The 15,828-nt window shown below is 41.7% G+C and overlaps 2 protein-coding genes across 2 annotated transcripts in view; both read right to left on the reverse strand.

The window, feature by feature from the left end:
• wdr27 (WD repeat domain 27) overlaps nucleotides 1-1,883 on the reverse strand; it is a 46,217-nt gene extending 44,334 nt beyond the window's left edge. Inside the window, exons 1-6 of the mRNA XM_030378557.1 lie at nucleotides 1,746-1,883; nucleotides 1,396-1,537; nucleotides 950-1,074; nucleotides 420-533; nucleotides 282-333; nucleotides 1-15 (exon numbers count right to left, since the gene is read on the reverse strand). The exon at nucleotides 1-15 is cut by the window's left edge and continues 56 nt beyond it. Coding sequence (XP_030234417.1) covers nucleotides 1-15; nucleotides 282-333; nucleotides 420-533; nucleotides 950-1,074; nucleotides 1,396-1,537; nucleotides 1,746-1,883 — 586 coding nt within the window. The remainder of the gene's footprint in view (nucleotides 16-281; nucleotides 334-419; nucleotides 534-949; nucleotides 1,075-1,395; nucleotides 1,538-1,745) is intronic.
• A 4,240-nt stretch (nucleotides 1,884-6,123) lies between these two features.
• LOC115560329 (NACHT, LRR and PYD domains-containing protein 12-like) lies at nucleotides 6,124-15,572 on the reverse strand. The gene is made up of 9 exons (XM_030379718.1): nucleotides 15,548-15,572; nucleotides 12,656-14,435; nucleotides 10,872-11,045; nucleotides 10,241-10,414; nucleotides 8,627-8,800; nucleotides 8,035-8,208; nucleotides 7,700-7,852; nucleotides 7,477-7,523; nucleotides 6,124-6,720 (listed from the first exon to the last, which is right to left on the reverse strand). Exons 1-9 carry the CDS (start codon nucleotides 15,570-15,572, stop codon nucleotides 6,167-6,169), a joined length of 3,255 nt encoding a protein of 1,084 aa, XP_030235578.1. The 3' UTR covers nucleotides 6,124-6,166.
• Between the last annotated feature and the right edge of the window lie 256 nt (nucleotides 15,573-15,828).

The following is a 15,828-nucleotide window of genomic DNA, read 5'->3' on the forward strand; positions in this document are numbered from 1 at the left end:
AGATCAAAGGAGATGCTGGGAAACATAGAAAGACAGCACAGTTGAGCAGACAACATGGACAAATAACACATAAAACATGAAATACTGATAACCAGTTCAGCTGAGATTTGAACTGTGTTTACTCCTCGTCATGGGAGAGTACAGAGTGGATAGTCATTCTAGGTGTTTTGCTTAACTACTACCTAATTAGCATAAACATTGTAATAATGAAGTGGTTTAGGGTTCACAAATGAATAATATTTAAATTTGCAACAAAGATCATAGCCTAGTAGGTCCCCTACCTGATAATACAAAAGACTGATAGCAAACCGCTTCTGCCTTCAGATCCCACACCTGAAAAGACAACATTGTGTTCCGTAAGTATAAAGTCATCGGCTATTGGCTGTTTTAAGTATTGTTAATGTTTGTTTTATTAAGACCTTAAAGGAGCGGTCCTCTGAGGTGGTGGCCAGAATCTCCTCGTCCCAGGGACAGAACTCTGCTGCGGTGAGGGGCCCCAGGTGAGCAGACAGGGTACACACCAGCTCCCCCTGCTGGAGGCTCAGGAGATGGACTCAATCACAGGCGTTTTTTTTTCGGATTTTGTCTTTTTTTACGTTTTGCTTTTGATCCTAAAAACCTTGCTTTCAATGCTTCCAATACAATTTCTATGGTGAGCCTGCATGTCAAGTGTATCAAAATAGGCGTGGAACTTGCCTTGCACAGATGTTGTATTTGTGCTAAACAAATAAACTCTAAACTCTTAATGCAGGCCTACTCTGGCTCAAATCTAACGAGGTTCCCATAATATAATATATATTATATGGACCCTGTCTGTGGTGCATACAGGGCTAATATAATATATATTATACTGTATATATTCATGAATACTTCATATAATGTGGAATAAAGTACTAAATGTTGACTAATGAATTAATTTCAAATATGTAAGTAATGACAGTAGGCGTACCTGTGAGCTCAGTATATTGACTCTGTTTCCAGTGCATGCTGCTACCCGCTCCCCAGAGGAACAGAAGGCAAGGTAGACCACATCACCCAGTAAGGTACCGATTACTGTTCCAGCTGCAATTAAGCCTATGGGATCAGAACATTGATAAATAAAGGAAATAAAGTGTCATAAAATGGCAGCCCAGCATTTGCATGCAATTGCTATATTTCGCTAGAATGATGCCAGCATCATAACGTTAATTTAGGATAATTAATCCATCACTAGGGTTAACAACAACACAAATGAATTTGACATAATGCAATGTATTTAAATTTGCTTTAAGCTGTATATAAGATATATTTAAGTAAACATCATCATTATGTATTATTAGCATGGGGTAGTTTTAGATAAGTAGGCTAATTAAATAATGTCATACCCAACATGTACTTCACTTTGAACTTCCTTACCATCGTCTACTCTCTTCTGACACAGCTCAATGTTCCACACAATGATGTAATCAGCAGAGGCAGAGCAGAGTAGGACGTTCGTGTCACGTCTCCCGAACACCATCGCAGAGATCTCACCATGGTGGCCCGTTAATGCCAGGGGCTGTGTCGTGCACACACACGCACTCACACACGCACACGCACGCACGCACGCACACACACACACACACACACACACACACACACACACACACACACACACACACACACACACACACACACACACACACACACGTTAGCGTAGATGAATTACAGAATTTAAATAAATACTAAGTGTACTAAAGCAGCAGCACTGTGTGGATTTGACCGACCTCCTGGTTAAGGTCTTTCAGGTTGTAACAGAGCAGGTCTTTGCCTCCATGTTGTGTGACACAGTGAGTCGGACAGCACGCTATCTGCCGGTGAGATGACAACTGGTCGCACGTAAAAGTAAATTTCTCAGCGATCATAATGAAGTGTTCGCCCCGCAGAAATATGTTCAACTGACTACGTTACAATTATGCTAGGGTAAAGGTAAAATAAGCATATCCAATGTTGTGGGAAGTACCCTCTGCTCATGATACAAGAGGTTGCCTAGATACCACATCACAACGTAGTCTGCATCTGAAGTGTAATTCTTCTTTTTACCACGAGATGGTGCCAACTACCTACCTAATATCTGAGACCCGTCGATGTGTAGTTCCATCATCAAAATAATACAAAGTCTTGTATCAAACGTTTTATGGTCATATCGCAGTGGGTTCGCTTAGTCTTAATCTGTGTAGGCCTACACGGGTTTTCTGAAACGTCAGCGCCGTGAAATTAATTGGAAATTATCTTCCAGAGTCGTTCAGAAAAGGGGCCAACTGTGTAGAAAAAAAGGAGATAGTGGTATCCCATAATCCTTCACGGCGACAATATTTAAAGCAACAGACCGCCGACGAAGTTTACCGACTCTACGCAATGAGGCGGAGGTGTCTTGCTTCGCCCTGAAGGGTATTATTTTTGATAATAAACGGCAACGTTCTTTACAGTATCCCGCTTATTACACGGCTCTTTGCCAAAACGTAACAATATCTTCACATGGTGTGTCTTTCTACAATTACCATTCATAGTGTTGATCAGCAGAGAAATAATATGCCAAAGACGTTGACGTCGTGAATCAGGCAAAAATGTTTGATGTGCATAAAAGTACCTATGGACCCATTGCAAACTACTGCAGCTGCTGATGCCATCTCTCTTAAGTCAAAAAGTAGCCGCACCCACTCAAAACCAATCGGAATAAGTGTATTCAAGTCGATTTTAGCTGACTACACCACCTCTTCTATTCCGAATGGAATTCTATTCACCTGTGTGTGTGCTTTCATCTGTGTGTGTGTGTGTGTTTGTGCCTTCATCATACATCTAGGTGGACACGCCCACGTGTGATGTCAGAAGAGGCAGAGTTTCAAAACGGCAGCAGTTAAATAGCTTAAAGCCGAGATATTACACCACCAGGTGTGAGTGTGATTAGCCGCTCCAAGCCGTTTTATAAATCTGCTTCTAGTGACATCACCAGTGGGCGTGTCCACCTAGATGTATGATGGATAGATGAGCAACGTTTTCTACAGTCCACTGGGTAGGCTGGTAGACTGATCTATCCAGCGCGTGTCCATCTAGGTGGACACGCCCACTTATGATGTCAGAAGATTTCAAAACGGCTTTTAGCGGCGAATCACACTCATACCTAGCCTGGCTCCGCCCGCCTAAGTACTTCCGCTCAATTTGAATTTCCCTTCAGTACTAGGTCTGGACCTGCTGTATGTAATTTGGTTTTCTTGTGCCGCCACAGCGGCCACCAATCAGCGAACAGAGGGCGTGTCTGAGAACAATGACGATGAAGTCGTACGCCAGTTTGAGTTGTTGTTGTAGGTCGGTAGTTGATTTACAATGTGCAATTTTTCCCTGATAAATTAAATTTGACGAACAAAACCTGCAGCTGTCGTTGACGGACATTTCCGTGCAGACGCGCAAGGTGTTTGGTTTGTGTACAACCTGCGCGTGATTCCCGGCGCATGACATACGTCACAACCAAACGTTAGCGATTGGTTATGGCAGATCCAGAGTGGCACTGGGCAGATCCTATCATTTTAGACTTCAACAGACACCCGCCTTCAAGTGAGTTAACGTTTGTCAATTGATTAGGTCCAGACTCTCTGTGCAAATGAAATGAAATGAAGTGAAGTACGAGAGTCTGGTAGAACCAGGCTAACTCATACCTGGGGCCTCTACGAATAGTCAAATCATCTAACCTCTATGCCTCCTTTAATTAACCTTTTTGGAAAACGTCATCGGATCAACGAGAGATGAAAATAAAAAATACAGGAAAATACAGCGCTGTTTAAAATGAATTTGACTCCACTTTCCTAACCAAAGTCGTTGTGCGATGCGAGTATTGCTGATCTCTATAGCGTCTCTAGCGTGGAACTACATTTTTCCGAAGTTGGACTACAACAAGCGCTCTTTCGATCCATGCGTTCTTGTCGTATTGATTTCAATCAGGTTGTCGCCAACAGTGAGAATCACTTAGATCGGACTTAGCCAACGGGAATATTGTGGGCCACTTGGATCCCTTTTCACATGTGAAAAAAAAAAGAGGCTCCATTTGTGTTGATGTTGAAATGAACTCCCCCCCATGTGAAGTCGGTATTTTATTTGTGGGCTTAATAACCAGCAATACATTCTTTCCTTTCGATTCAAACAATGTTTCTGGAATTGGTATCCGAAAAAAAATATATACAAAGAATTTGTATAGTCTCTCTCTCTCTCTCCCTCCCCCCCCTCTCTCTCACTCTCTCTCTCTCTCTCTCTCTCTCTCTCTCTCTCTCTCTCTCCCTCTCTCTCTCTCTCTCTCTCTCTCTCTCTCTCTCTCTCTCTCTCTCTCTCTCTCTCACATGTATCACATTCCAGGAGGTTTCTAATCTTAATCGAGGTCACTCATTCTACACCCCCCGTATTGGAAATTTAACTCAGTAAAATATATTTATATAGGCTACATATATTTTCACCTCTGACCTCTTCAGGCTGACACAAGTAAACACCCCTCAAGGAAATTAGATCTTTCCTTGAACTCTTTGCAGAAAGTCGCGATTAATTAATTATTTGTATATTCATTCTCTTCTATCAGGGTAAACGTAATAAAATATAAAGTATAGGACAAGTCTAGACACATAACATCCTCTATCGATTTATTCATAAATCAGTCAACATCAAAAACACAATGTCAATCTTAAACGGTTACGTTATTACTTGGTACACTGGTTCTAAAATGATTAATCGATTGGAAATGTGATTGTTATATATCTGAGGTTTTTCTGTGGGGACCCCCGTTTATTGTATATGGCTAGAGGCTAGTTGCTTGCTAAATATCCGGGTGTACTCCCGAGAAGCTTAGTGCTAAAAACAATGCTTAAACAATCTTCATCTATCTCTCACACACACAAACCTCGAAGGGTCTGTGTAAAGAACACACTGCAGCAGAAGATGGATCTTCAATGGGATGACAGTTATTTTTTTATTTTTTTTTTAAATGGTAGAGTGTACATTAATCAACATGGCCATTACATCGGACACATAAATGCACCAGATTTAGTTAAAAAACTATTTTTCATCTGTAGTCCCTGGCAGGTTGATGTTAGATAGAACGCATAAAAGCATAAAAGCAACACAGCATATAGTTAGACAGATGATTGACATTGACATTACATGGACAAGGATACAAACTTACAGAGAAGTAATGTATCATTAATCAACAAAACCTATGTGATTAATCGGTTTTCTGGCAATTTACGTTTTGGGAGGGTTTTTGGTTGATTGGGCGGTTTATCTATAGTTGGGCTGGAAATTACCAATCCGTTCTGGCAACACACGCTATCTACACATACTATATGCCATATTGAAGCCTCATAATTGTATATATCTCCCATATCTGATGATAATAATTATAATGCCTTTTTTCTATTTATTTTTCTTATTTGTCTGATCTAATTATTATTCATTAAAGTGTGTGGTGAAATAACTTTGATGCTGAGCTCCCTCAAAATAAAGTGTGGAGTGGTCCCTATCGTTTTGTCAGAATTAAACATTTATTCAAACACTATTCTCTTCATTAGCCACACTTTCAATGTGTTTGAATGTAATATAGAGTAAATGCATTATATAAAGCCTATATCAGGGTGCTTTCAAACAGTGGTACGCGCCTCCGGTAGGGGGGGCCAGAGTTCTTCAAGAGGGGCGCAACGTGAAAAAGAAAAAATGCTGCCTCTGCGAATCAAAGACGCACACTCATTGTTCCATTGTTTGTTTACGTCTTTAAAAACGCACAAAGATGTTTAAAAATTTTAAAATGTGTAAAAGAACAAATACATCTTTAAAACACAAAGATTCTGTAAATGTTTGGGAGGGGGGGGCAGGGCAGCTGTTTATGGTTCTCTGAGGGGGGGCTCAATCTCTGACACTTTAAAAACCCAGGGTCTACATAATTCAACCCCAATCTAGGCTCCCACCACTGTCGCCCCTATTATACATGATCCTTTAACAAAACAAGTCCAAAATAACCTCCTGACGAAAGGTTCACCTTAGCGAAGCAATAATAGTTTGTGAAGGCAATTGTTACCATTTATTTTATTATGTTTGTGTGTGTGTGTGTGTGTGTGTGTGTGTGTGTGTGTGTGTGTGTGTGTGTGTGTGTGTGTGTGTGTGTTTGTGTGTGTTGCTAAATCTGACAAAGAGACACTGAGGATTGCGGCCACTCTAACCTAAACCCCGGGAGGAGGTCCTCCTGAGTGAAGGTGGACTGGAAGGTGTGGATGTGTGTCAGTGTGTCTGAGGACCCTCCTTCACCTGGGGGCACTCTGTAGAAGGACAGAGTGCCAGCAGGCCAGTCCAGATACACTCCTACTCTGGTGGAGCCAGCAGGGAGGAGAGGTACGTCTGTTTTTCCATCGTTGTACCAGGCAGTGTAACGATGATCAGTACACTCAAGACTCCAAGACTTGTCGTTTTTTCCAGGAAATGCTTCACTACCCCATCCTTTCCTTTCGATTCCTCTGTATGTAACTGCTATCCAAACATGAAAATTCCACTCTACCTCCCAGTAACAGCGGCCAGTCAGAACCTCTCTACACAACACCTGGTACCAGGGCTCAAATCTATCTGGATGATCAGGATACGACGGGCCCCGATAACCCCGTGTCACCTTTCTGTTGTCCTCAGAGAGAGAGAAGATTTTGTGTGCTGTGTTTGGGTCCAGTGTGATTTCACAGGCATCTGGTGGGAGAACACGACAAGATTAGGCTGCTAAACACAAAGAAAGAAATAAGATAACACTTAATTACTACAATGTAACCCAGAACAGATGTATGAGAAGAAAAGAGTGGCTAGATAAAGATGTATAAATCTGGGTTTGGAGAACTTGATTGGGGTCTCCAACTGATTGCCATGAACGTGCTGGGGTGTTGTGTCTCTAATCCCACAGCTGTATAATGATGATGTCAGAACCGTGGGCATGTGGAAAGAAAGGCCTCAGTCCAACAGCCAGCAGCTCTATCATCTCCTACAGTGAGTCTAATGCAATGAGTCTGAGGCAGTGAGTCAAATACAGTGAGTCTGATGCAGTGAGTCAAATACAGTTAGTCTGATGCAGTGAGGCTGATGATGTGAGCCTGCTTTGTCGGTCAGTCCGGTTTAACACTCACTGGACCAACACGGGTCAAACCAACTCAACTAAAACCAACCTTAACCAATGAAGTATAGAAAAACGATGAAGGTATTTTATCTTGTAATTCCACAATGATCATGCTTCCTTTACCCTCATAACACACAATACTAGATATGTTTGTGTATCACTTGTAGTATCACTAGTTGGTTGAGGATTCATCAACAGATTGCTGAAGATAAATTATGTCAGCCATCATCTTCATTCCCAGTAGGATTTGAATGAAAGGACATCGATTTCTGCTGTGTGGATGGACTTTCCGTCTCAATAGTGTGTGTTGTGATGAATCAAACTTAACAGACACTTACACTTCTTTAGACCTGGTTTCAGCCTCCGGAATCCACCGTTCTCCACACTGGGGGGGAAACAAAGTGAGAGCAGCATGTTGAAACATTCACCTTCATCATCTGCTGTCTCATCTTTCTACACAACATGAGTTACAGCTGCCTTTTCAAACCGCTTAATCTAGCAGCGGCTTGAATCCTTGTAGGAGACATCGTCCCTGAGTGGTGAGCTGTCCTCTCTCCATACCTGAGAGTGTCCAGTCTAGCAGAGAGCCGCCTAACTTTTGAGTCTCCTGGGTGATTGTAGCTCAGGGCTAGCTCTCTTAGATGGGAGGGGTTAGAGCTCAGAGCTGAGGCCAGACAATCACAGCCTTTCTGTGTGATCAGGCAACCAGACAACCTGCACACACACACACACACACACACACACACACACATGGATGAGTTATTCTTATGAATATTTTGTATTAAGGGGAGGTGTATTTGTTTATGGATGTGAATCTGAATGTATTCTGATTCACGTCCATGTGAATCAGAATACATTCTGATTCACTAACTGTATGCACATTGAGTACAACTGACCTGAGAGTTTCCAGTGTACAGTGTGGACTCTTTAGTCCATCAGAGAGCAGCTTCACTCCTGAATCCTGCAGATCATTGGTACTCAGGTCCAGAACTCTCAGACTAGAGGACTTGGAGCTGAGAACTGAAGCCAGAGCTTCACAACATCTCTCTGACAGATGACAGTCAGTCAGCCTTCACAAACAACAAACACAACATGTAAGGAACTGTGATTAAATGTTACGGGAATTGTAACCAGTCTTTTTGCAGGCATGAAATCATAAATAATATGAATAATCTGGATCTTAATATATCAAGAGATAGATGTCACACAGATGTTAAATTATCAAAGAAAAATCATCCTTATACTCCACTTAAAAATATTGTTTTAGGAATTGTTAGATATTAAACTTTACCAAACAACTCTAAATCCTCAGAATAAGAATTTTATACAACATACACCGAAACTGTCATGGCAACACAAATATAAATATTTGGAGTTAATCTTATGAAAACAATATATTTATTGTTTCCTTTCTGGATGTAAATCAGTTAAACAGTTTCTGATATTGAACCTTGTGGTGTAACTGTATGACCGTTGAGTAAAACTGACCTGAGAGTGTCCAGTGTACAGTGTGGACTCCCCAGTCCAGCACAGAGCAGATTCACTCCTGAATCCTGCAGATCATTGGTACTCAGGTCCAGCTCTCTCAGTCTAGAGAAGTTTGAGCTGAGAACTGAGGCCAGAGCTTCACAGCATCCCTCTGACAGTTGACAGCCATTCAGCCTTCACAGAAAATAAACAGAACATGTTCGGAACTGTGTTGAAATCTATTAAGAAGATTAAAAACCATTACTACTTTTGACATAATTAATGTATCAAAAGTCAGTCTTAAAATGAGGCTGTTATTAAATGTTAAAGAACAACTCTAGACTTCACCTTAATGTCTGAGTACATGTTATGCATAGAATAAGATTGTAATAAAACATACACGGTCTGCCGTCATTACAAACTAAGAAAATAACCTACACCATATAACCTACACAGAGCCCTAAATTGGTCAAATTGAAGGAACAAAAAGGCAGGATTACGTTCAACCAATCCTCATCCAACTTTCTGTAGTCAAAGGCGCATTGGGTCAAGATTATTTGCTCTGAAAATTAGCCAGATTGGGTGAAAGGGGGTGCTGTTGCAATCAACTGAAAATGCAAACTTTGGATGTGCATATTGCCCGAACCCTTTGTTCGACTGTCATAAAAAATAAATAATAATAATTCTCCTCTCACGGTGAACAAATGTTCAAAAGGGACACTAACCTGGAAAAACATGGCCACCGGATTGCCAAATTAGCCCAAACATCAATCATCTTTAGGTGTCTAAAGGCGGGCTGGATTTAGGGCAATCATCAACAAACGCGGTATACTTTTAGAAAAATAGCTCAAGATTAACCAGGTTTAAATTAATCCAAATAGGATCATGGGGGGCAGTACAGCGACAGATTAAATGACATAACTCCTCACCCCTTGACACACGGTATAGAACTTTGTATGTGAATCACCAGACACAACAGCTGAGGCTATTTCAAGGATATCAACTGAATTAAAACATAGAATATTGGCCCCCTATTAAGTGTGATGGAAAATCCACATGTTACGTTTTTCTTAATGAACTTAGGTTTTGTTTACTATTCCGTGTACGGTCTTGCCACCCTGCTCTTCTTCATGGTCGTCTAAAATGTAAACCTTTGTGTTTCATGTGATGCAATCTGTTTTCACATTCCGTTCCCGTGTTGCCTTTTGTTGGTTTGGGCCTGTTTTCTTGACCCCCTGGGGAGCATCGAGAAGCAAGTGGTTCCATGTGATAAGGCACGGCCAGAACCTCCTTTTATGACATCCTGAGGAGCTTCAATCAATAGATAACCAACTGGTTAACAAAGGCTTTTGATTTATTGGGGGACAGCTGCCCTCAAGAACCCAATCTAAAGGTAAGGCCACACGCGTTGGCGTTGAAAATTGGCATTTTTGCATAGGGAACCATTGATGTAGACGCGTTAAAGCGGCGCGTTAGTGGCGTTAGACGCGGCATACGCACGTAATGACGCACGTAAATGCACCAACGCTTAATGTTCATTAATTACATCTTAAACTGATCCGGTGTTGGACGTCAATATGAATCAAAATAAAACAAAGGCACAGCTTTAAAATGAGACTGTAATTGAAAACTGACCTGAGGGTTTCCAGTGTACAGTGTGGACTCCCCAGTCCAGCAGAGAGCAGCTTCACTCCTGAATCCTGCAGATCATTGGTACTCAGGTCCAGAACTCTCAGACTAGAGGACTTGGAGCTGAGAACTGAAGCCAGAGCTTCACAACATCTCTCTGACAGATGACAGTCAGTCAGCCTTCACAAACAACAAACACAACATGTAAGGAACTGTGATTAAATGTTACGGGAATTGTAACCAGTCTTTTTGCAGGCATGAAATCATAAATAATATGAATAATCTGGATCTTAATATATCAAGAGATAGATGTCACACAGATGTTAAATTATCAAAGAAAAATCATCCTTATACTCCACTTAAAAATATTGTTTTAGGAATTGTTAGATATTAAACTTTACTAAACAATTCTAAATCCTCAGAATAAGAATTTTATACAACATACACCTTATACAATCATTAACAAACTAAAAGTATAATGTGTACCGAAACTGTCATGGCAACACAAATATAAATATTTGGAGTTAATCTTATGAAAACAATATATTTATTGTTGACTTTCTGTATGTAAATCAGTTAAACAGTTTCTGATATTGAACCTTGTGGTGTAACTGTATGACCGTTGCGTAAAACTGACCTGAGAGTGTCCAGTGTACAGTGTGGACTCCCCAGTCCAGCACAGAGCAGCTTCACTCCTGAATCCTGCAGATCATTGGTACTCAGGTCCAGCTCTCTCAGTCTAGAGGAGTTTGTGCTGAGAACTGAGGCCAGAGCTCCCCAGCATCCCTCTGACAGGTTACAGCCATTCAGCCTTCACAGAAAATAAACAGAACATGTTCGGAACTGTGTTGAAATCTATTAAGAAGATTAAAAACCATTACTACTTTTGACATAATTAATGTATCAAAAGTCAGTCTTAAAATGAGGCTGTTATTAAATGTTAAAGAACAACTCTAGACTTCACCTTAATGTCTGAGTACATGTTATGCATAGAATAAGATTGTAATAAAACATACACGGTCTGCCGTCATTAGAAACTAAGAAAATAACCTACACCATATAACCTACACAGAGCCCTAAATTGGTCAAATTGAAGGAACAAAAAGGCAGGGTTACGTTCAACCAATCCTCATCCAACTTTCTGTAGTCAAAGGCGCATTGGGTCAAGATTATTTGCTCTGAAGATTAGCCAGATTGGGTGATAGGGGGTGCTGTTGCAATCAACTGAAAATGCAAACTTTGGATGTGGAGGATCATGGGGGGCACTACAGCGACAGATTAAATGACATAACTCCTCACCCCTTGACACACGGTATAGAACTTTGTATGTGAATCACCAGACACAACAGCTGAGGCTATTTCAAGGTTATCAACTGAATTAAAACATAGAATATTGGCCCCCTATGAAGTGTGATGGAAAATCCACATGTTACGTTTTTCTTAATGAACTTAGGTTTTGTTTACTATTCCGTGTACGGTCTTGCCACCCTGCTCTTCTTCATGGTCGTCTAAAATGTAAACCTTTGTGTTTCATGTGATGCAATCTGTTTTCACATTCTGTTCCCGTGTTGCCTTTTGTTGGTTTGGGCCTGTTTCCATGACCCCCTGGGGAGCATCGAGAAGCAAGTGGTTCCATGTGATAAGGCACGGCTAGAACCTCCTTTTATGACATACTGAGGAGCTTCAATCAATAGATAACCAACTGGTTAACAAAGGCTTTTGATTTATTGGGGGACAGCTGCCCTCAAGAACCCAATCTAAAGGTAAGGCCACGCGCGTTGGCGTTGAAAATTGGCATTTTTGCATAGGGAACCATTGATGTAGACGCGTTAAAGCGGCGCGTTAGTGGCATTAGACGCGGCATACGCACGTTATGACGCACGTAAACGCACCAACGCGTAATGTTCATTTATTACATCTTTAACTGATCCGGTGTTGGACGTCAATATGAATCAAAATAAAACAAAGGCACAGCTTTAAAATGAGACTGTAATTGAAAACTGACCTGAGGGTTTCCAGTGTACAGTGTGGACTCCCCAGTCCAGCAGAGAGCAGCTTTACTCTCGAACCCTGCAGATCATTGGAACTCAGGTCCAGCTCTCTCAGACTAGAGGAGTGGGAGCTGAGAACTGAGGCCAGAGCTTCACAGCATCTCTCTGACAGATGACAGCCATTAAGCCTTCACACAAAATAAATGAGTACATGTTAGAAAGTTTTGAATATCGAAAGTGTTTTTTTAGTGTCTCTTGGCCTATGTTTTGTTTATGTTTTTTTATATGTTCTAGTATTATGCATATTATGTTGTTTGTATAGTACATGTTATTAGTACACCTAAAGATATATTTTGGTTCATAACTTTATATCCTAGTATTATATATATTGTGTTTTCTGTATTGTAATACATGTTATTAGTGAACTTACAGAGTTTTTTTGGAGTCTTTGACCACTGGCATCAGCATCAGCAGACATTTCGTATTAGCAGTCTTTACAGAGTATTTCTTCAGGTCAAATATGTCCAGCTCCTCTACTGATGTGAGTAAGATCAAGGGCAGAACTGACCACAGTTCATGATCTAAACAATTATAGAGACTTCCTGATGTCAGGAACTGTTGGATCTCCTCCACTAGATAACGGTAGTTCAGCTCATTTAGACAACGGAACAGATTGATGCTTCTCTCTAGAGAGAGATTTCCATTTAACTTCTCTGTGATGTAAAGCACTGTTTTCTCATTGGTCAGTGATGTATTTCCTGTCTTTCCAATAAGACCTTGTAGGACAATCTGATTGGTCTCCAGAGAGAGGCCCAGGAGGAAGCGAAGGAACAAGTCAAAGCGTCCATTCTCATTCTGTAAGGCCATGTCCACCGCCTTCTGGTAGAAGAGGTGATGTTTATCATACCATAAGGGTTGTTGTTCTTCTGAGAGCAGATTGTCACCAGTGTTGATGGAGGACTGAAAGACATAAAGGGCAGCCAGAAACTCCTGGATGCTCAGATGGACAAAGCAGAACACCTTGTCCTGGTACAGCCCACATTCCTCCTTAAAGATCTCAGTGAACACTCCTGAGTACTCTGAGGCTGCTCCGATATTGATGTCACACTCTGCCAGGTCTGCCTCGTAGAAGATGAGGTTTCCCTTCTCCAGCTGCTTAAACGCCAGTTTTCCCAAAGTAACAATGATCGCCCTGATCTCTGAACACTGCAGATCTGGTTCAGCTCTGCCATGATTCTTCCTGTCTGCCTGTATGGACTGAACCCTCAGGAAGTGGCTGTACATCTGCGTCACAGTGTTGGGCATCTCTTCCCCTATTTTGGATGTTTTGAAGTGGTCCTCCAGAACTGTAGCAGTGATCCGACATAAGACTGGGATGTGACACATGATGTGGAGGCTTCGTGATTTCTTGACGTGGGCGATGATTGTGCTGGCCAGCGTCTCCTCTCTGAATCTCTTCCTGAAGTACTCCTCCTTCTGTGGGTCGGTGAACCCTCTCACCTCTGTTACCATGTTAACACACTTAGGAGGGATCTGATTGGCTGCCGCAGGGCGTGTTGTTATCCAGATACGAGCGGAGGGAAGCAGCTTGCCCCTGATGAGATTTGTCAGCAGCACCTCCACTGAGGTCGGCTTTGTGACATCAGTCCAGATCTGGTTGTTCTTGAAGTCCACAGGAAGTCGACACTCATCCAGACCATCCAAGATGATCACAACTTCGAACCGGTCGAAACTGCAGATTCCTGCTTCTTTTGTCTCAATAAAGAAGTGATGAAGAAGTTCCACCAAGCTCAACTCTTTCCCTTCCAGTAAATTCAGCTCTCTAAAAGGGAAGAGAAATGTAAAGGATATGTCGCGGTTGGCTTTGCCTTCGGCCCAGTCCAGTGTGAACTTTTGTGTTAAGACGGTTTTACCAATGCCGGCCACTCCAGTTGTCATTGTTCTTATTTGTTGATCTTGGCCTGGTAAGGGCTTAAAGATGTCTTCACATTTGATTGGTATTTCCTCCTTGGCTGGTTTCCTTGAGGATGCTTCAATCAGTCTGAACTCATGTTCCTTGTTGACCTCTTGAGCGCCTCTCTCAAAGACGATTATCTCTGTGAAGTCATTCCGATCTGTTTGCTGTCCTGCTGTAGCGATTCCTTTCAACAAAGATCTGAACTTTTTCTTCAGACGAGACTTGATTTTACGTTGGCACACAGCAACAGTTTCTAAATGAGTCAACAACAGAAGACCGTTAGTGGTTAACAGTTAGTGGATGGTGACATCAGCATCAGAGGGAACATGTCAATATCTTTTGTTAATAGCTGAACTTATTTTGATTATTTTATTTTCACAGCAATATAACTGGTATAATGACAGTTTTAATAAATTCTACTTTAGATGTGTTGGAACTGGCTATGTAATGCTATCTTTTTTTTCTGCATCAGTGGAAATGACTTGCTATGCTAATTTAACAAAGATGGTGCCTTAGTATAGTAGTCCCTTTCATCGAGTTATTCTCCTGTTGATCTGCAGTATAATGTTTAATGTTCTTTAACCTGATAGACCCACAATATACCTACATATCTGGATCAAACCTTTTAACCTGATACCCCCACATATCTGGATCAAATCATTAACCAAACAGCTTCACAATAACCCTACATATCTGGAACAAAAAATGTAACCCCCAAGAGGAAAGATATCTCCACATTGAAAAGTTAGATCTATACTGGGCTTCAACTTAAGTATTTCTGCAGTCTTCAAAATAAGAGTCTCTTACCGCCCCACAGTGCGTCGGCCAGTTCCTCCTGGTTCATCTCCATCAGGCAGAGCTTTGTGATGTCCACCACTCCCTTTATGGCGTGCCTTCTCTGCTCCTTCTTCTTACCATCCACCTCCTCCTCGCACTGACTCTCTGAGCATTGTGGGTAACCTGGGAAGAGATCCCTCCAGAGCTTCTTCAGCTCCTTGTCCAGGAAAGCGTGTGCGGACTCCTCAGCCACCTGGAACAGAACAAACATCAAGGACAAATTTACTCTAACTAGCTGAGGACATCAGAAGCATCTCTCCTGGATTCACGTCCCGCTGGTCTAAAGAGGTCTAATTCTAACTTTTATGTAGAGCTAAAGTCAAATGTCTTGTTGGACATTTACACACCTTCATCAGCTCTTTTGGATGGAGCTGAGAACTGGTAACCTTTGACCTCTCCTGGGGTTGTCTTCGGAGAGAACACACACAAACACACCAACACACACACGCAAACTACATTAATTTTCTCCTAACTTGTAAACATCACTAGAGTCTGACATCAACCAACTTGTCTGTTTGAAACTCCTACCTCTCCTCTCTGGAGGGGCATCCATCTTTAAATTCAGGAGGTTTATCCATAGGCAAGTCACTCTTCATGGAGACACAGCTGGGTCCAGGGGAGTCTGCTCTTTCCTGCTGCTCCGGGCTTCGACACAACACACACACAGCTGTTACTCAGAGTAATGATGGAGTCATGATATATCACCGCTGAGCTCTGAGATGGACAACAGTCCCAGACAGTGAAAGATCCTCTTCTTACCTCTTAGCTTTGCTCTGACAACCATGTTCCCCAGACAGAGTGGTCTTAGA

The sequence above is a fragment of the Gadus morhua genome, chromosome 15 (genome assembly GCF_902167405.1).
Source record: "Gadus morhua chromosome 15, gadMor3.0, whole genome shotgun sequence".
NCBI lineage: Eukaryota > Metazoa > Chordata > Actinopteri > Gadiformes > Gadidae > Gadus > Gadus morhua.

Excerpts from the sequence above, each read along its gene's own strand:
- LOC115560329 (XM_030379718.1), bottom strand. The coding sequence starts at position 15,572 with ATGGATGCCCCTCCAGAGAGGAGAG. Across the intron at positions 14,436-15,547 it reads TGCCCCTCCAGAGAGGAGAG|AAACTGTTGCTGTGTGCCAA; the intron begins GTAGGAGTTTCA and ends TGACTCATTTAG. Across the intron at positions 7,524-7,699 it reads GCTAGACTGGACACTCTCAG|TGTGGAGAACGGTGGATTCC; the intron begins GTATGGAGAGAG and ends TTTCCCCCCCAG.